The sequence below is a fragment of the Terrapene carolina genome, unplaced genomic scaffold (assembly GCF_002925995.2).
Source record: "Terrapene carolina triunguis isolate 2854851 unplaced genomic scaffold, T_m_triunguis-2.0 Scaffold231, whole genome shotgun sequence".
Classification (NCBI taxonomy): Eukaryota; Metazoa; Chordata; order Testudines; family Emydidae; genus Terrapene; species Terrapene triunguis.
This window is the reverse complement of record NW_020664582.1, coordinates 12,687,599-12,708,395: the sequence shown is the minus strand read 5'-3', so window position 1 is coordinate 12,708,395 and position 20,797 is coordinate 12,687,599. Positions and strand designations below refer to the sequence as shown.

The window sequence follows — 20,797 nt, the reverse complement described above, 5'->3', positions numbered from 1 at the left end:
TGCCTGCTGGGCCCTCTTATCTTATCAGCTTTGGACCTACAATAGGCCAGGTGTACTCACCATTTTACCATCAGGCGAGAGTAAATTGTGGCCTGGGTCCAACCCTGCTGGAGAAACCTGCTGTAGGACGGACTGGCTGGTGGTCACCATGGTGTTGTTGCCGTGGTGACTGATTGTAGAAGAGGAAGTGACCTCATTGTTCCCCTGCTGGCTGTATCGGACTCCTGCAAAAACAAGGCCAAGTGCAGTGTGTTAACAACCCCTATCTGCCAGACAGTCAGAGGGTTGCCAACTGTTTAATTGCACAAACCGAAACACCCTTGCCCCGCCCCTGCCCTTCTCAGAGGCCCCGCCCCTTCTCCAAGGCCCCGCCCCCTCTCACTTCATCCCTCCCCAATTGCTCTCTCTCCCCCCCCAACTCACTTTCACCAGGCTGGGATGGAGCTGAGGGGTTCGGAGTGTGGAGGGGGCTCCAGGCTGAGCCTGGAGCAGGGGATTGGGATGCACAAGGGCTGTGGGGTGCAGGAGGGGGCTGAGGCAGGGGGTTGGGGTGCAGGAGGGTGTGGAGGTGCAGGAGGGGGTGGGGGTGCAGGCTCCAACCGGGCGGTGCTTACCTCGGGCAGCTCCCGGAAGCGACTGGCATATCAGCTCCTAGGCTCAGGGGCGGCCAGGTGGCTCTGTGCGCTGCCCCTGCCTGCAGGCACCACGCCCGCAGCTCTCATTGGCCACGGTTCCCGGCCAATGGGAGCTGCAGAGTCGGCGCTCGGGGTGGGGGCAGCGGGCAGAGCCCCCATGGCCATCCCTGCATCTAGGAGCCAGAGGGACATGACGGTTGATTCCGGGAGCCGTAGGGAGCCTGCCTTAGCCCCTCTGCACTGCTGACCAGACTTTTAGCAGCCTATTAAAATCCCCCAGATTGGTTTCAGTAGCCTCCGGGAGATCGATTCCGGGAGACTCCCGGCCAATCCAGGAGGGTTGGCAACCTAGTCAAAGCATTTTCATTATATACGGCAGGTTATATATAAACAGCAGCAAACAATCAGTCAGCATGATATGGTGACGTTTCTGGGGAGAAAAAAGGACATTTTTCACGGCTTTTATTTAAAATAAATAATAAATAATAATAATAAAAGACACCAGGGATAAAACTCTTCCGATACTGCACTGTCAGAGACATCTATACATCCGTTACCAAGGCAGCCACGATACTTCATGATCTTGTTGCTCTGTGTCTTTGTTACTAGTCTTCCGTGTGCGCTTGCAAAAACACCAGGCTTCATTACTGGTGTTTTCTTACAAGAACCACACGAGATGGGCTCAAGTGGGATCTAGATTCCTAACACTCCGAAGCTCACGAGCCAGAAATTTGCTTTGGGCCTGTTTTATCTGAACCCACAATGTTTGAGGCAGGGGGAAAGTTGGGGGTAAGTTTTGGGTTTGCTTCATCTCTCTAATCACGGACAACAAAAGCAGTGAGAGCAAGACATTGGGAAAGGGGCTTGAAATTTTTTGCGCCTTAGTTCTGCTCAGTTGTGTCTTCTATCTCAGAGTGGTTTGGTTTGTTTCGCACTTACTTTCTCAGCCCTGGTTTGAAACAATTTAATTTGCTTTTAAACCTCTCATTTTGATGGCACAGACGTAGGAATTCTGAAGTAAAGGCAGGACTGTTTGGGCTGCTCATTCACATGCAGTTATCCATAATGCTCTTCCTTCTAGCAAACAGTTACACCTCTACCTTGATATAACGCTGTCCGCGGGAGCCAAAAAAAATCTTACTGCGTTATAGGTGAAACCGCGTTATATTGAACTTACTTTGATCCACCGGAGTGCGCAGCCCTCCCGCCCCCCCCGGAGCACTGCTTTACCGCGTTATATCCGAATTCATGTTATATCAGGTCGCGTTATATCGAGGTAGCGGTGTATTTCAGAACCATGTTAAAGAGTCAGAGAAAACCGGTGATGCACGGAATCCGGTGCTACGCGCTTTGCTAGCAGAATTGGGGACTGTTTCTCCCCTGTCTTCCTAAATTCAGGTTAGCGCAAAGTTTCCAAGGTGCCCTCAGGCAGGTCTTAATTGCACCTGCAATTTGTTTTTCATAATTATTTACATGTGTAAATCAGACAGTTGGGTGTCTCGCCCCCCCCCCCCCCCGCCAGTTTGTGCATGCAAGTGCCATTCCTATGTGCAAATGCAGCATTTTGCATGCAAAAAAGCCAGCAACCAAAACGCAGAGGGCAACTGTAAACCATGTTGCTTTAAAATATATGTTGCTGTTGTTGCATTTGGATTTGCTTTTACACCACCTGTTCTTTTCGACAGGTTACCCACTACTCTGCAGTCACGCCATCTATTGCATTAGATCAGTGACAGGCAGAATGAGAGTGCTCAGAATATGCGCAGCACGGTTTAAGCCTGTCTAATTGCACTTTATGCAACATGTATTCGTTGCTGGGCTGAGAGCCGTTTCAGGGCTGTAAAACCCTTGATGGAGAGCTTTTGTGCAAGGGACACCTTTCCACAGATGTTTACAACCTTCCCTCCCCGCCCCCCCCTCCAAACAGTAAAAGCTAGAAAGCCAACAAGAGAGAAAGTACACAATGCGTGCTGACAAGCTGGCATGCACCCAGGAGTCAAAGGCCCCGCATTTATTTTACTGTCAGTCAAAGTTCTGTCCCCAAATGGGTTGTAAAGACAACCTCAGCGGAGAAGGCCAAAGCTAGTCAAGGACTCGCAGGGAAGCACATGGAAAAACGATGTCACCTCTGATCTAGTCCCAGCTGCTGTTATTTAACTGCAGACTTGACGGCAGGCCTGGGGACCGACACAGGAAGAACCCCAGCACTCACTTCCCAGATTCCCCTGCACCCAGTTCTTATGTCACTAAAAATGTTTTTAATTTTAGTCCTGGTGCAAGTTGCCAGGCTGGCGCCCTGGTGACTCAAGGCCTCTATTTATCAGCACAATGGAGAGTGGCCGAACAAGATTCATCACCTTGTTCCACCTATGACCGCCCTCTCCCTGTGGCTGCGATCTCTCAGGGCAAGAGGGCATCCCATGTCAATTCAGTTCTTGGCCTTGCTATCTCGGACCCTGATCCTGAGGTGAGATCTCTGCAGATGTACCCCAACACCGTCCAAGAGCACCACTGGCTTCAATGGGGTCTGTGTGGGTGCAAAGATTCACCCACTGGGGAGCCAGTTGCAGTGTGCCCTTCACCCTGGTATCTGGGCCTCACTGGTGAGACAACCCACCGACGTGCCAAAGAGAATTACTTGTCATGATGTTTTGAAATGACATGGACACTCTCCCACTCTCCCAACCAGGATAGGAACCCTCTCCCCTCAACTAGGCTACAACTGCAAACAAGGTATCATACTCAGGAATCTGTCAGTGTTTATGACAACGTTTAAAAAATGGCTGACAATCAGGGCCAAAAATTAACTTCAGTTTTCTGGGTAAATATCAGGGTTAATATTGGAGATCAGGAGGACAGAAAAAAAGCATCAAATAAGAGAAAAATAAGAGTACTGAAAGTCAAAGCAGTTTAATGTATGGTTTACATACATTAACAGTACATACACAGATGTACACACATCCATATGTATCTTCCACTACGTTTCTTTACTTTAGCAGGCGGCCTTGCATTTACACTTCGACTAACTTATTAGGAACACATTTCCTAATGTTACGTATTGGATTTTCTTACCATAGTCAGTCTTTTCATCCACTCGCGTGGTCTAAAATTTGGGCGAAAACCAAGAGTCTACGCTGCGATCACGACTGCAGCTTGAGTTGACATACCTGAGCTAGCCAGCCTGGGTCCCAGAGCAGCGAAGCCATAGCAATCCATGCTTTAGCATGGGCTAGCCAGCGAGTAATTACCCAGGGCTCTGGACGGGCCACGCTTAAGCCTGTGCTGTTACAGCTTCACCGCTCCAGGACCCAAGCTAGCAACATTAAAGGTAGCTCAGGTACATCTACTCCTGCCCCAATCAGGTCCCAGGACTGCAGCATAGACATACCCACAGTTATAGCTATAGATACATCTGGACACTCCTGTCCTGTACTGGTTTGGACTGTGTGGTGAGTGAATCTGTGTCCCATGAGATGACTATTCCGCCCCTTCTGGCCCCCCATCTCCTGATTCTCTCAGCTATCGAAAAGTCTTCCTAGCAGCCCAGCGCAGTCTGGTTCTGACTCCCTTTCCAGGCTTTTATGAATCACGTTTCCGCTCCGGACTCAGTCCTGAGACACGTATGAGTAGCAGATCGTGTCTGGGAAATAAAAGAATGACAGATCCAGAGGGAAGAGGACATCTCAGCCCATCAGAGTCTACGTGCACCAACGATCCAGTCTGGAGTTAGCACAATGCTTCAGTATAAATATATTTAATCTGGCTAAAATAATTCCCTGCATTGATAACCTGCAATGTGTCATTGGAAGGCATCTACAGCAGATCACAAATAATTAACTGAGGAAACCCACTGGAAACAAAAGCCGCTTTTACAAGGCCGCCTTGACAAATGCGGCATAAAAGCCATTTATTATAAACAGTCAAGCACTACATATAACAAGCAGGTTTAAGACACTCTCTTGGGAGATAGAAGTGACCGCTTGTGACAGGTACAGGACCGACAGCCCTGGAGCCTCATTGCCTCTGTCTGTCCACAGAACAGATGCATCTCTGCTGCCCATGCTGTAATTGCCTCGCCATTGTGCCTCAGCCCTGACTGAGAGGAACAACACCTCGAAAGGGGTTCAGTCCCAGGGCCCGTTCCATCCTTAGCCTCTGTGGTGAGACCCCAGTAAGAAAGCTAGTTAGCACCAGCTGAGGTGCAGAGTCCCGTCCAGTAAGAAACTGGAGTGAGACCACCAACTCATTCACACAGGCCACCGCAAAGCTTTGAGATGTGACAAATATTGACAACATAGCATCTGTCATTGCCAAGAATCCGACAGGTTCTTACAAACATCTTTGAAAGGCTCCAAGTTAGAGCCAGGTGAAATTTTTTAGCCAAATGTTTTTTTTCCCCACCAAAAAAATAAAATAAAAATAAAATCCAGATTCAGGTCAACTGCAATATTTTGCAAATACATGTCAAATTCACCAAAATCGTCTCAGTTGATAATAACTCACCCCTCCCCCGCCCAAAATCCCAAGACATTGAAACCTTTTATTTCGACATTTTCAAGATGAAACATTTTGATTTTGCAATTTGAAAAGACCTTTTGTTTTGTAATGCACTTCAATTTCATTTAAAAAATGCTTTAAAAAGCTCAAAAACCAAACAAAACATTTTGGTTTTTGGTCGAACAAAATGCATCATTTGCTCTGTAACTTTTTATTTATTTTTTTTAATGTTTTGTTTCACTGAAAATTTTCAAAAAAATTTCATTTTGGGTTAACAGTAAATATTTTGCCCTTGATTTTTCAGAATGGCCAACAAACCAATAATAATAATAAAAATCTGTTATTTGTACAGCTCTACTCCAAGTCTCATTACCATCCTGCCGCCCCCCGCCCCCCCGCTAACCTACCTACTACCTACCTTCCTTTCTTAAATGACCTTGTGCCACCGCAAGGGCTGTGATTGGGAGCTATGGACGAATTGTAGGAGAGATGATTGCAGCTTTGCCAGGACATGTCACAGCATCGTATGATGGCTACACAACATCGTAAATCCTGAATCTCACAGATACTGAAGTGACAAGGAGTTGTGAAAATATCAGGCTCTTCATGTGAAAAGGACCCAAGGAAATCACCACTGTCCTAAGCATTTAGGGCACCTTAGTGGCAGCCCTGTGTAAATTAGAAAAATAAAGATTCCCTACAGTCCACGTGGAAGGCAGCTGCCCAGCTGCCAACTCTAAAATGTTCAATTTGCAGACACATCAGGTGGCTTAAGTGCAGCTCTGGAAACCTAGTAGATTTCTTTGTGAGATTTCTGATACTCCTGCTTCCGGACAGAACCTAGCAGTACAGATGTAGCAAAAATGAAAGATAACGGGGTGGTTGGGGATGACAAGGGAACTTATAAAAACTTCACAAGAAATTTGAAAAAGTTTGGGCAAAGTTTCACGTTGGTCATTATTTCAACCAAGGGGAGAAAAGGTCCAACGGTCACAATGTGGGTTACTTCAACCACAAGTCAGTGGGCTTGATGCAGAAATCAATGGGTAAAAGTCTAAGAACTAAATGATCATCAATGGTTCCTTCTGGCCTTAAAAAAAAATCTATGAATCAATGGTGGTGAAAGAAAGAAAAATGAATGATGGTGGATTATAATTATCTGACATGACATTTTTCCTCCTGAAGGATCCCAAAGCACTTTAAAAATTAGCATAGAAATGTAGGGTTGGAAGTCAACTTTAGAGGTCATCTAGTTCATCACCACCCACTGAGGAAGCACCAAAATGACACATATGCACCCACCCACCACCTAAATGCAACCACCTCTGGAGAAAATCTGTATGATTCATCAAACACTGCCCAACAAACGAGTGCAGAATGAACATGAAAAGGCCTCTCTCTCTTTTTCTTTAGATGTTCAGCGTCAGCTGGTTAAACATGTTGAACAGTTAGGAATCCTCCTGTGATGACTTTGGCTCCTGGTTTTTCCCCAGCAACTCTCCCATCCCTGATAATGGAAGAATGTTCTTTGGCAGGTAGACATTTGCCAGTCTGAGTGACTGTCCCAGCCACGAACCGGGTAAACATTACTCAACTAAATCACTGTCACATGCATTCTTGTCCTGTATTCCTAACCTCATGCAAAGTGTGTTCCAACTGCTGTTGGGTCAGAAAATCTGACAAATTATTTGAACAATGGGAGGGGAGATAAAACCAAGAAGGGGGGAAGCTATATTTAAAAAAAATAATCTATAAATGATAGACAGCTCCTGTTTTCTTTAGTAGGAAGCAAAAATACAATTTGGTTCCTTATGGAAAAGCCCCATCTAACTTACTAGGGAGCAAACCAATAATGTTTTATAGAAATGTAATAGGGTTCTATAGAAATTATAAAATACTACAGGTTTTTAGAGTAGAGAATGAGTGTCTTTCTAGAGGTTTAAGAAATACTATAAAATTCTGCAGTAGGGATATTATTCTCTGTTAAATCCTAGACAGTTGTTTCAATCTTTATTAAATATAGTAGGGTTTTTCCACAAGGACTGATTCTGTTACAAACACAAAAATCACAATATTTCCAACCCTGGGTCTCAAAAATCACGTTTCAGCCCCCCCCTTTCCCCCCCCCAATAATGTGATTGGCTTAAAAATTATATTTTTTTTAAATGATGCATTTGGGGTTCTTTTTATTTGCCTTCTGGTTTTTGAGCCTTTAGAATTCATATTTTCAAGCTTTCTTCTGCCCCTGTGAGGGTGAGAAGTTTTGTTTTAAGTAAAAAACAAAAAACTGAGACTCTCACATAATCACATGACTCCAGGTGCTGGGGCTTTAAGAAAAACACCAAATCTTACAAGACTTACAAGAGCATGTAAAAATCCACCTGAAACTGGTGGGTATCCATGCCTCCACTGCCACTACCCAGAATGGCTACATTTATATAACTTTATACTCCAGCTAGCTTGCCGAGAGCTAGCAAGAGTACGCGTATGTGATGAGGACAATCATACCCCTAGCTTTTAGGTGGGCCCTGCACCATTGAAATAAAGCATAAGGTGCAGCCAGGTTGTCTAAGCCTGGGCCTAACTCAGTTCTTTTCTTGGCTCTGACAAGGCTGTCTTACTGACCTTTGGGAAGCCTTGGATTTCCCCTTCCACTCAATGGGGATAATTACTATCAGTTATGCAGCACCAATGTTAGGCAGATACTTTCACTTACTTAGGTGGATTAAATATGTAATGTCTGTAAAACACTGAAAAGTGCTGGGATTATTATTTATTAACAGTGTCCCCTAAATATCTTGATTGGCTCTTAGCACCCAAGAGCGCTCAGTTTTAGAGCAGAACACAGCGTTCTTAGCTATGTTAGTATAAGAAGCCTAGTAGAAGATAGCCATATTTTATGCTTTGCCCAGGCAGCCTCCATGCTCATAAGGCATCTCCCACACCCATTCACCCGCTCACTATTTTCTCCTCACATACTTATTGAAGGGTTTTCACAATGCCCCACGAGAAGTGAGTTTGTAACATAGTTCGTGCAAACAGGAAACACAAATCCATGCTCATTCATCCCCACCCAGGGACTGCCCAGTACATCCACGCTAAAATGTTCTCTGAGTGGCTATGGATTTTGAGATCCCTTAAAGGGGCCGGATTTTCAGAGCATGGGTGCTCAGCACTTCCGGAAAATCAAGGCCTTTAAGTGGCTCAGATTGGGCACCCAAAAATGGAGACATCCACAATCACTAATCCCCTTTCTGAAAAATCCTCCTTCTAGCCTGTAAATGGTTTGAACCAGGGACTGTCCTATGCTGAGCTCATTGCAGGTGTTCAAAGGACACAGGATTCATTAGAATCCTAGAAACATAGGGCTGGAAGGGACCTCCTCATCTAATCTAGCCCTCATGCTCTGGTAGGATTAAGTATGCCTCCAGTGGTTCTCAAACTTTCGAACTGGTGACCCCTTTTACACAGCAAGCCTCTGAGTGCGACACTCCTTATAAATTAAAAACACTATTATAAACGATGGAGGTGAAGCGGGGTTTGGGGGTGGCAGCTGACAGCTCCTAACCCCCCATGTAATAATCTTGTGACCCCCTGAGGGGTCAAACCCCCCAGTTTGAGAACCCCTGGCCTAGACCATCCCTGGCATATATTTCTCTAACCTGTCCTTGTGTTTGGTATGTGATCGTTTGGAAATTCTGTGATCTTTGCCATCCTGTGATCTTTGCCATCAGCTAGAAAAATCAAAAGCTATCTTGCAAACACAGCAGCTGTTTTCTGCCCCAGAACGTAACGCTTTCCTCTTGCAAAGGGTTGTGACAGAGAAGGCCCTCAGAGATCTTCCTAATATAGTCAGAGTTCATGGTTTATGGAAAGGTCGGTCAGCTTTTGTAAAGCTGGATCAATTGTTCCCTCTCCCCCCCCCCCCCTGTAGTTCCACAGCTTGAAGTAGCTCCAGTGTAAAGAGATTTATTTCTCCCCCCGTCTTCCCTCCCCACCACCCCACTGCAGCCTGCGATGATAGGAACCTGCATAAGATCACTGTCCATGGGCTTGTGCTTTTAGTAGCGCTATCCCCATAATATAAAAGTCTGTTTATTGGACTTGGCTATTGTTTGGCCACCAACTTGTACAGCCTGTGAAATGTTTTATTGGCTTTTCCGTGTTTTTCTAGGCCAACTAGCCCAGCATCAGCTCCAGCCCAACCACGAAAACTTCAGCTCCTGATGGCCTTTACCACAGGCTTTTGTTAGACTAAGGCCTTAAGAGGCAGATTCCTTCAGCACTAGGTTTGACTCAGGATAAGCAGCCAATTCAATGACCTACGAGGAGGAGCCCTGCTGAAGATTTAAGTAAAGGCAGCCATCAGGTGCAGGTTACAAGACATAGGTGGGGGCAAGGATTTGGGGGATGCTGGACTCCACACCCAGGGTCATAGGACTGAGTTGAACCCTGAGGTGGGGAATTTTCCTGTCTCTGTTTTGCTTAGATAACTCATTTCACTCAGCGCGCATGTCACTCAGAAGCCTGGAGCTTCATGAGCCTTGGGGAGCTTGGGGGTGGAACCTGGGTTTGCAATGGAAGATGGTGAGTTTCACTTGGCTTTGAACATTCCACATCGCTCCAGCAGTGCATTTCAGGTCCCAAGAGGAGACTTCACCTCTGAGCGACCAAGTCAGGCACTTATTCTTACTGATAAGGGAAAGAGAACTATAATCACACAGATTACTGCCGGTGATGATCAGATGATTATTACTCTCTGGTTGATCCTGTAATAATCAGGATCCTTTCCTGTCCCAGGTGGAGAAGAAATAAAAATATCTGCCTCCAGCAGAAGGGGCAGATCTTGCTTCCCTTCCCCACCTCTTGCAGGCATCAGAGACCTTGTAGGCAGCAGAACTGGGGTGGTTCTGATGTGCAATGGGGAGTCTGTATCTTATGTGCAATATGGAGCTGTGCTCTATGGACTTTCCTCCCATGCTGGCAATCAGAGGGGCGAGGGGTTGAGGGGCAGAGCTTCTGGATCAGTACCTGTGTGGACTTGCCAGCCAAGCCAGTCCCCTCTATACAGGGAGGCCTGCAGCAGTCAGAACCCTACAACACCCTTAAGGCAGCAGTAAGGTCCCTCGCATATGGCTCACTTGCTCAGGGCCAGGATTTAGCCCTACAAGCTGTAAAACTCTGCTCATGTCTCAGAAGCAAGGAAGCCCCAGTCTGTCTCTCCTTCCTGGAGCCATAGCCTTGAAATAGCAGCAGGATAACAAACACAGAGGTCAATTCCTCAGGCATCACAGGAATCCCACTCTGTGGCCTGGTGCTGTCACCTCAACTCTCTTTAAAGAAAGCCCAGGAGCAGAGAAGTGCAGCCCAGCTCTGCTCTCCTGGCCAGAGTCCTTTTGTTACATTTCACATACACCAGGCCTGAGGCAGCACTCCAGTGCGCCACTCAGAGTACATGCCACACAGTCGCCTTCTGCGTAACCTCTCAGTACACAAGCCACGAGGCCCCAGCCCTCCCACTTACTGGCCCCCCTTTTCGCTAACAGAGCCACAAGCACTGCCACGTACGTTAGATCCGCACCAAGATTCAGTCCCCACTGACGTCCATCCGCTTCCACGGGAGTTGGATCCCGCATTAAGGTACTGAACTTGCAAGATACAGTGCAGCAACCGGGGAGGGAGCCTGAATAAAGAGCAGTGAGAGCTGGGCTTCTGGTCCGAAGAGCAGAGAGAGTGAATAGGTCCAGGCTTTATGAGAGTACAGGTCTGTCGCATCTTACGTGCATTTAACATGCGCGATTTCAGCTTTACGCGGTCGGCAAAAACAAAACCAAAAAAAAGAGAAAAATAACCATTTTAATACTGTACCTGTAGTGCGGGCGATTCCGCCCGCCATTACACTCCATGTAATTTTGACTATACGCGATTTTCGCTTTACGCGCTGACTGCGGAACGTAACCCCAGCGTAAGATGCGACAGACCTGTACCTCCTTAATCAATCAGGCTGTGTTATTCAGATACTGGTTAATTGCTCTTCCTTGGTTTCACTACAGGAACCCTTATCTAATATAGAACCAGTTGATCAAAGCCCCCCAGCTGCTGGATTAATTTTGATCATTATCATCTCACCTTAAAAGGTCTGTGATCGGTCTTCCTCCAATACCCCCCTACGGCCCATCACAGTAGTTGCAATGTACCAGAATCCTTTTGCAGGTTAGTCTGTGAAGGGCTCCCTCAGCCCCAGCACTCACTCCCTCTTGTGGTCCCATCTGACCCTGAGGTTTATGGCTTTTGGAACACAGTGCTAGATTTGTTTATTTGAGCCAGGTTTCTGCTGTGTGTGAGTATCTGGGAGGGGATTTATTGGTAGTGGTGCAGAATGAATTTCTGTGGGGCTTGTGACTGGTAATAGCCAGAGATTGTTTGGAAGATATTTTAATACGCAGCCCACTGATGTGGGGCGAGAGAGAAATTACTGAATAGGGATCAGAAAAATGTGTCTCCCCCAAAATAGGATTTTGGAGTTGGAGGAAAGAGCACAAAAAGAGCAACTGCAACCCCTAATTGTTTTGGGGAGCAGGAATGCTGGTTCTCTTACAATTTAGGAACCAGATGGATATTATTTGGTTGAAAATTTTGCATACTTGATTTCCTTTTAGTCTCCTGGGCTGGGGAATTAACGTATGGCCAGTTTCAGTTGTGGGTGAATTTTTTATGGACTGCTTATAACTCCCTGAAAACAAAGGCTGCCAATGCAAATGCTGACACCACTAGAAGGCTTCACCGGCTTCAAAACAAAAACACCCCATGAACTACAGGCGGTGTCTGGACCCCAAACCTAACATCCTATTTTGGACAAACTACCGTAATATGATCTGCGTTGTTTCTGTGGTGGAGCTACCTTGATCGTCATGGACAAAACAGTTTGCAAACATTTAAAATAGTGAAGTAGCCAGCGAAATGGGACCAGCTAACTGGAAAGGTTTGGTTTTGCTTTTCAAATGGTTATGTTTTAGCCAGCGGCCCTGCTTTCAGCTGCACTTCGGGCTAGAGGGCAAAAGTGGAAAAAGCCTTCCTCCCTTTCAGATTTCCAGCTCAAAAGTGAATTGAGTGAAACATTATTTGCTTTTTGGGCTGCCACTCTAATTGTCTTGAAAGTGTTAATTTCGCTAAGTTATAGGGTGCATAGTTTATATCCATTATAAACCTGTTTATGGGGACGAGACCCTCCCATTCTGCTGGTGTCATAAAGTTCTAATTACCCCCAATAAAACCAGAAAGGCTTCTAACAGCGCACTGTACGGACCTAACAGGACAATGAACAGAACAGTAAAATATTGCAATTGCTGGGCAATGCCAGTTGTATACCTCTGGCATTAGAATCTAGAATCGGAACCAATGGAAGTAACCCAAGGACAACTTGTAAGATTCATATATAAACTGAAGTGATCAGAACCAACTTTGTACTGATAGGCCTTTAGAGAACAAGTACGAACTGCTTTTTGCGTCCAGATATTGTGATCACCACTTGTACCAAAAGGAATTCAAGGGTATGCTACAAATATTTTTTTTATCGCGATGCAGCTCAGTTTGATGCATTAGAGGATACAAGGCTAGCTTCTTAGCTGGCATAGCTGCACTGGATTTTAATGGCATATGTCTAGTTACACCACCTAATGATCTATCTGGCCTTGACAATACTCCCTGCTGTTTGGATACTGATGGTTTTCTCTGAGGCTTGCTTAAACTGGCTGACTTGAACTGCAAATACACCTTCCTAGATTAGAGTGACCAGATGTCCCGATTTTATAGGGACAGTTCCGATTTTGGGGGGCTTTTTCTTATATAAGCACTTATTACCCTCCCATCCCCATCCCGATTTTTTACACTTGTTATCTGGTCACCCTACCCTAGATGACTGGCTCACCAGTCACCAACCGTGCCCACATTAGTTATGTGGACGAGATTGAAGCAGGAAGAGCTGACAGTGAATAGGGGAGTTTGAAGGTTATTGCTCACTCTTTACTTGTTACTCAGTCCTGACCCTGGATCCAGGAGAGGCGGTTTCAGAAAGATTGCAGTGTCATTCTTACAGAGCCCGAGCCTAAGCCAGTCAATGAAAAAGACTCCCATGGATGTCGGGGAGCTTTGGATCAGACCCATTGTTAACAGGAACTTGTCAGGATGTGTGTCCAGCGCACACCACGACATTTTCAGGGCCTATCTTGTTACACTCTGGTTTAATCACTGGCTCTGCGTGAGCTGATGAATCTCACTCACTACAAGTGGGATAAGAGATCAACTGTAGAGTTAACGCAGAGCTGGATAATAGAGGCTCTGTTCTCCCCAAGAACCAATATTTGCTCCTGTTTCAGGTGGTATTTCAGGCTGTAGCATAGATGCTGGGGGGCTAATGTTTATGAGTGTTCGCTCCATGACCCTACATTGGCTTCCATGCACTGCACCCACGCAGACTATTCTCTGTTCCTGACTGTATGAACCAGCTCTGCACAGGCCCCGGGCTGTATTTGGGACATACTGTGTGTGCCTATTCTGGCTGCTTCCAGGTGCCAGCCTGCATGGGACCCAGTGACACACAGTTACCTCATTTGTGAGTAGACACGCCCACAAGACCAGCTCTTGCCTTGCTTCTTTGTATGCAAACCCTAGAGTCTGACTAGGTTATCACGTGAAAATTGACAGCAGAATGCTTTGAGCTTTATGCTGGTTAATCTCGTCAATATCCTGATTGTTTTCGGGACTCTTGAAGATAAAAATGGCATAAACCCAGCGTCTATGGGAAGGCATTGAGTTAACAAGATAAAACAGTCTGACCTTCAAATTAAACAGACAATGGAGAACACTGATAAATGCGCTATAGGAAGGGACAAGTTCAGGAATTAGAAAAATCCCCTTATGATAGTATTTGTGCTATTTAAATAGGCTGTAAAATATCCATCTCTGAATAATTAAAAACTAGGGGTAAGGGTTAGATGGATGGATACCCCCAGAGGATTTCAGGTATGTATTTATTTTGATTTGGGGTTTTTTTTTTTGTTTTTTTTTAAAAGGGCCCTCTAGGCACTAACCATGGTACTCACACTCCCTTCATTGAAGAATACAAATCATCTCTTTTTAACCAAGATCTTATACACAGGAACGATTTTGCCACTGCTCCATACATTCCAATCCCAGTATTTCCTGTCCATAGAAGTCATTTGGAGAGGGAGGCTGGAGGAGGGGGGCTAGGAAGTGGGGGCTGCTGCAGTCAGGCAGGCCATTAAGCTGTTAAGGCATTTAGTGCTCCAGACAGCCCCACACATGGTGCAAGGGCAGTTCAAATCCCAGCATGGACAACCATAGTTGAGGTCGGGGAGACAGCTGGTATGGGGAGCTGCCAGCCAATTGCATCTTGCTGCTTTCTTGCAGGCATTACTCTGCCCTGATTAAAAATGCTTGGGGAAGAAGTCACTAACCAACAATCCAAGGGCTCCTTACAACCCACTGGTAGGAGTTAGTAATGAGATCTCAACTGGAGCCCTGAATCGGAGCACCCTATACATTTCTGGAGGGGACAGGAGGGGAAAGGTACTGTTTGATTTGAGCCCCTGGATCTGAACCTGACCCTGGGATTATGCAAACAATGTTGGATCAACAGTGGAATGGGACCCCATGTCTGGATCCAATTCTGATGTGTTCCAAGATGGCAGAATCTCCTAAAATTAGGGAGTTGAGAGATTTCTGCCATTCATTCAGGGCCACAAAAAAAAAAAAAAAAAATCACATGAAAGCAACTCACAAGGGGTTTATACTGTTGTATCCAAGCCTGATCTCTGACCTCAATTCAGCCTCAAACCCTAAGCCTAATCTAGATCCACACAGGTCTGCTTCTAGCACCAGCACATCTGGAAGTTGCTATGTCCTCCTTTAAAGCCCCCCACCCAATCAGTTACCAGCGCTAGTCACGGGGCAGCCCCAGAAGCATGGATCTGGATGCTTTGACAGACCCCCTTCCCACACCCCAAAGATCCCAATATAGAGGAAAATATTCTTATTATTACCAAAAGCCCTTTCCCCACTCCAATCCCCTCCTCACTCTCCAAAACCAGTGTTAAAATCCTACTCCCTATGCCAGCACCGCACCATCCCCAGACCCAGATCATATATTGCATCTCTCTGCTCTTCTAGGCTGCTCTGTTCTTGGGAGTAGGTATGAAAATATGGCAAGAATCCGGCTCTCTGAAGAAACCGGTTTGCCCTTTGCAGACAGCAGTGCCCTTCAGCACAGCCAGAAAGCTGCCAGCCACACATGCGCCCGAGATCCAAGGCCAGCCTTACTCATATCCTGTGCCAATTTCCTCCTCCTTTGAGGAATCCAATCAATATGAGCACCAGTCTCCAGCAAATTCAATCAGTTCCCACAGCCAACCCCTCCTGACCTTTCCAAAGGGGCCTTTCGCCAATTGAGTAACGAGATCAGGGAGGCAGCCATCACTCCTGGCCTGCTCAAAAGAAGCCTCAGAATAGGCTGTCACTGGGGCCTATATCCCGGGACAGCTCCTGCTGGCTGAGTCTAGGGCTAGGAAAATAAAGGCCTAGGCTTAACGGCCTTCCAGCCTCAAGATAAATGAACATGGTTACAGCAATTGCGGTCCCCCTAATAGAAGAAGACAAAGGATGTCATGGAGCGACCCAATACGCGGTGGAAGGATGAGGACACATCAAAGGCAACAAGACTTGTTCAAAGCCCCAGCTTAATTGTCAATTAAGCATGCATCAGGGGGACAATGCCATGACAACGCAGGGCTGCATGCTGGTGTATTATTGTAAAGCCAGGAGGAGAACACTGAAAACAGCTGATTTTGCTGACAATGTGCTTGTAGGGCACCTTGTAAGCAATCAGCCTATGACAGAAGGGCAAACTTCTTCCCTGCCACCCCTATTGTGTGGGACATTCCAGGGTTAGGGTCACATTCTGGTCATCATGTACTTGCTGTATGTGAAATGGATGCATTGCCGCTGGATGAGTAGCAATCCTAAAGCTTTCCTTACTGATGGCAAATAGACTCCCCCCACATAAGCCTGCTTTTATACTCACATTACCATAGTACGTTCAGCACCCATTCAGAAGTGCCTTCCATTTATGTTCTAAAATATATCCCACTGGCCACTCTGTGCTAAACCAGCATAAATCCAAATGGACTCCCTTTAGCGTCAGTGGAGTCACCCTGGATTTACACTGGTGTCAATAAGAGTAGGCCTTGGTCCCAGTATGGCTTGTGTGGTTGCAATGTCTTTGGGAAGATCTTAATGTCCTAATTTGTGTGTACTATTATTTGATGCTTGTAATGCAGCCAGAGCTCCAGGCGGGGGTGCAATGGTAAATGCAAAGTGAGAAATATATACCGTAAAATAATTATTTACTTCTCACCGTAATGCAGGCAAGAAAAAGACATGTTTCCAAGGGGGGTCGTGGGACTAAATTCACTGATGTCTGAAAACCACACTGAGATCTTGGATGGACAGCACAGAAAAAAGTATCCACCCGTTCGTTACCCTAGGTGCCCGCTCTGAATGAGGACAGATCATTAAGTGATACGTACCAAAGAGATGCATCAGGGAGCTGCTTTACTGAGCATTTAACAGAGAGGGGCCCAAACAGGCCCTGTGATTCTGAGCCTGTACATAATAACGTTTCCTTGTCCAAACAGCTTCAAAATGTCCCCCCTTAGCCCCTCTGTGATATTTGTCTTCTGCCTTCCCCCAGCCCTCTCTGACTTTTTGTTCCCTTGCTGACACCCTCAAGTCCAGCTGATCAATTGCAGCATCCCAGCAGAGATGCACAAATGTGGCATGAAAACCAATCGCTCGCTCGTGTTAATACTGACGCACAAAGTGATCACCTGCTGTCTGACTGACGCCACTGACCTGGTAACAACACGTTCATTTGCGGCATAGGTTAAAGTTCCACAGGTAACCCACTTTCATGTCCGTGGACTCCTGCGAACACACCGCAGTGGCTTAGCACAGAATGTGGACATTTCACATAGTTAACCAGCAGGGATTTGGAGCAATCAAATTTTTGAATTGCTTTGCTCCAGCTCTGGGCAAAAACCTACTGGTCCGGGCTCCAGCTCCGGGCTCCGCTCCAAAGCCCTGTTAACCAGCATCAATTCATACAAGCACGAGGCCTAGGGTCCCTGCAAACAGTGATGCAGAGAACAGGAATAGAAAACAAGGCTGTGTGTTCTGAAAAGAAAATAAAGAAAACCCATATAGTGGATGGAGCGAGCCCATGAATCCAACTTCTCTCTTTCCCCACCAAGCCCATGGAAGTCCCTCCAGGTGAGCAACCAGTCATCTGGAGGGATTGTGGCTGGGCTCAGGAGAAGCAGAAAATCCCACATGATGCTGCTCTGAGTAGCACGGAAGGGTGAGACCATCCAAGACTGCCACTCTTATCACTACTACAAGCATGTGCCAAATCTTACCTTCCCCTGTCGCCAGGAGTTAATTAGCTTTGTCTGCAGGTCAACAATGGGGCTCCACTAGTTAGTGGCTTGAGGGGGGGGGGATTGTGCCCCATTTGTTCATTCCCTATCTAGAGAGACAGTTCTTATTCAAAAGTGAAGTTATCGGAGTTAGACTGTAAGAACATTAAGGTCAGGGACCATGTCTCACTATAGGGTATCACAAGTAATCTGGACAGACAGCATGGTTCTTTTATCTTTGCCCCAGTGCTTAATTTGTAATGAAAGAGGTGCCGGGGTTCAGGGAATTCGATGCTGGGGCTCAAGCGATATTTTTACATTCATAACTGATGCGGCAAGCCCAGAGGTGCCGGGGCGATGGCCTGCCCAGCCCAGAGGTGCCGGGGCAATGGCCTGCCCAGCCCAGAGGTGCCGGGGCTATGAATTGGCACAAATTAAGCACTTCTTTGCCCTCATCCTCCTCTTGTCTTACCCTTTGATTGGCAGCTCTCCCAGCAGGGACTGTCTTTATTAGTCTTTGTAAAGCAATAGGTCTAGCTAAGATGCTATACAATAAACAACACAGGCACCACTACAAACGTTTTTTTTCTCCTGCTGACAATAGCTCATCTTAATTAATTAGCCTCGTACAGTTGGCATGGCTACTTCCACCTTTTCATGTTCTCTGTATGTATATACATCTTCTTACTATATGTTTCATTCTATGCATCCAATGAAGTGGGCTGTAGCCCACGAAAGCTTATGCTCAAATAAATTTGTTAGTCTCTAAGGTGCCACCAGGACTCCTGTTCTTTTTGTGGATACAGATTAACCCGGCTGCTACTCTGAAACCAGTAAATAAGGAGGGATTTCCAAGACACTGACTGCTCCTATCCCCTGCCCCATGGATTTTAGGTAGGACGGATTGCTCTGATTGTCTCTTTATAGCAAAAGAGGAGGATGCTGTATTGTTCAGTGAACCATCAGAAAGACCCAACAGTGAGAGCGGCTGACCCCCACGCGACCCTAGGGCTTGTCAGAAAGCTGCCCTCTTTTGTTTGCCTCTTGAGCTTACTGACTTTGTACTACAGGTACAAGGACAATGGGAATTGTTTTCCCAACAATGCCTCTTGCCCCACACCACTCACTCAAGTCAGGGACTTCTCTGATTAGCCTCCACTCTCTTCTAGCCTTGTTCTTTTCCGATTCCCCTGCCCCACAGTGATGCCGTCTCTGGTTTAAATCTATTTACAATTTTCTGTTGATTTGCTTTTGGTCCTTCCCCTTTGTTGCAAATCTCGGATGAATGACAGAACAAGAACATGGAAACGAATCCAACTGTGAAAGGGAAAAGAATGGAGTGAGACCTTTATCCCAAACAAATCACCTGGAAAGAGAAGTCCTGTCTCCTCAAGGAGTTTAACTGGGATGTGTGGGACAGAGGAATAGGGCACATGCAGGGATCTATACTGATCTTTCATGGTGGAATCAGTTCTCAGTTCCTCAAGCCAGCCTGCTCAGACCAAAAGACCATAAAACACTGTTGCTTTTTTCTGGCTGGGGCGGGTAGAAGGAGGGCAATTCTGTGTGTTGCAAGGAAGTGGTCACACCCGACACCAGAGTGGAGGCCAAACCATCCCTTCCCATGCCAGGGGATTGTGCCAGCGCAGCAGAGGCTACCCTATAGGGAAGAGCTGAAGAGCTATGCAGCTGGTAACACCCTACCCTCTCCAGTGAAACAAAGCACAGCACACATTAATATCCAGGTGCAGCTTTCATAGGATGGGCTATTCTGAAGGGCAGTGGGGTGGGCCTATGCCAACCAGCTACCATCACAGGCAGTCCCCTGCATTATTCTAACACAGCGCAGCACTGTGCTCTGCCCCGCTGTCAAAGCCTGCCAAGAGAGCAGATCTGGGCTTACAATCTCTTCCCATGCGCCTCCCTCTGGGGTGCGGCTAGTTGACAGCACAGCAGCCACACGCACACCACCGTTTGTACCCACAGTATCCACGTAACCATATTCTGCATTTCCTCCTATGTGCTCCCTGTGCCTTCCAGCCAGTTAAACGCACAAGGACACGTGCGAGGAGAAGCGTTTGTTAACCCCAGCAGAGGAAAAACAGGGCACAGAGTAGTGAAATGACTTGCCCAAGGTGACAAAGGTAGAGCAAGGGAAAGAACCCAGGTTTCCCAGACTCCCAGCCAGGGATCTTCCCAGACTCCCAGCCAGGGATCTTCCCCACAAGACCATCGTCTCCTCCTTCCTGACAAGGACAGAGACAGGCGCCCTTTTGGGGGTGAAGAGTCGATATCCCGAGGTGGAGTGATGTGCTAGTGAGGCAGAGGAGGGCTTCTAGAGCCTTGGTCTGCAATCACTGTGGCCTGGGTGTCGAAAAGCACAGCCACCCCCTGTGCTGGCCCTGGGAAAGGAGTCAAGGGCTCTTCACTGAGTAGGGCTGGGAGATCACTGCTGGGTTTGGGGGAGGGCAGGATGCAGGGGGAAAAGAGCAGGGCCTCTGCGCAGTGTAACCCCATCTCATAATCTGTTATGCTGAGGTGGCTGAAAGGACATCGAGTGGCTTAACCTGCTGCTTTCTGAGTATCTGATCAATCCACTCTTTCAAACCTCACTCAGATCCCATCCTTGAGTGTTCGCTCATGGGGGTTTGTAGACGTGTGCGGTCACAGGGGGTTTAGACTCTCATGGATTAGCTCAACTCTCCTGCCTAGGCCTGAAGCAAATGCAAAAAGTTCAAGTCAAATTGGCCAAGTTTCACCTAGTTCCAATGCATGATTGTCACCCACTCCTCGGCTCAGTGGAGACCTGGAGGCTCCACTCGATGCGGGTTTGTGAATCTTGGCAATGTTTTGTGAGTCAAGACTTGGATTCGTAAGTAAAACCCCAAAGCAGGGGAGTTTCGCATGGCGGAAGTTTGGACAGTGCTCATTTCAGAGAGAGTGACTTAGCAGCAGTTTTAAGGAGAATTACAGGGGACATTTCACGTAACAGGAAGACAAATTCTGCTCCCAGCTACGCTGATGCAACCCCACTGATTTCACATCACAGGTCAGATGAATGATTCTTAGGCCTGGTCTACACTGGGGAGGAGGGGGGGGAAAATCGACCTAAGATACGCAACTTCAGCTACGAGAATAGCTGAAGTCGATGTATCTTAGTTCGACTTACCTCCC

General features: G+C 46.8%; 1 protein-coding gene across 3 annotated transcripts in view; it reads right to left on the bottom strand.

The window, feature by feature from the left end:
* The window catches only part of HNF1B (HNF1 homeobox B), a 60,933-nt gene that overhangs the window by 16,744 nt on the left and 23,392 nt on the right, over nucleotides 1-20,797 (bottom strand). For all 3 annotated transcript variants that reach the window (XM_024195403.2, XM_024195402.2, XM_024195404.2), the window contains exon 5: nucleotides 61-224. In XM_024195403.2, coding sequence (XP_024051171.1) covers nucleotides 61-224 — 164 coding nt within the window. The remainder of the gene's footprint in view (nucleotides 1-60; nucleotides 225-20,797) is intronic.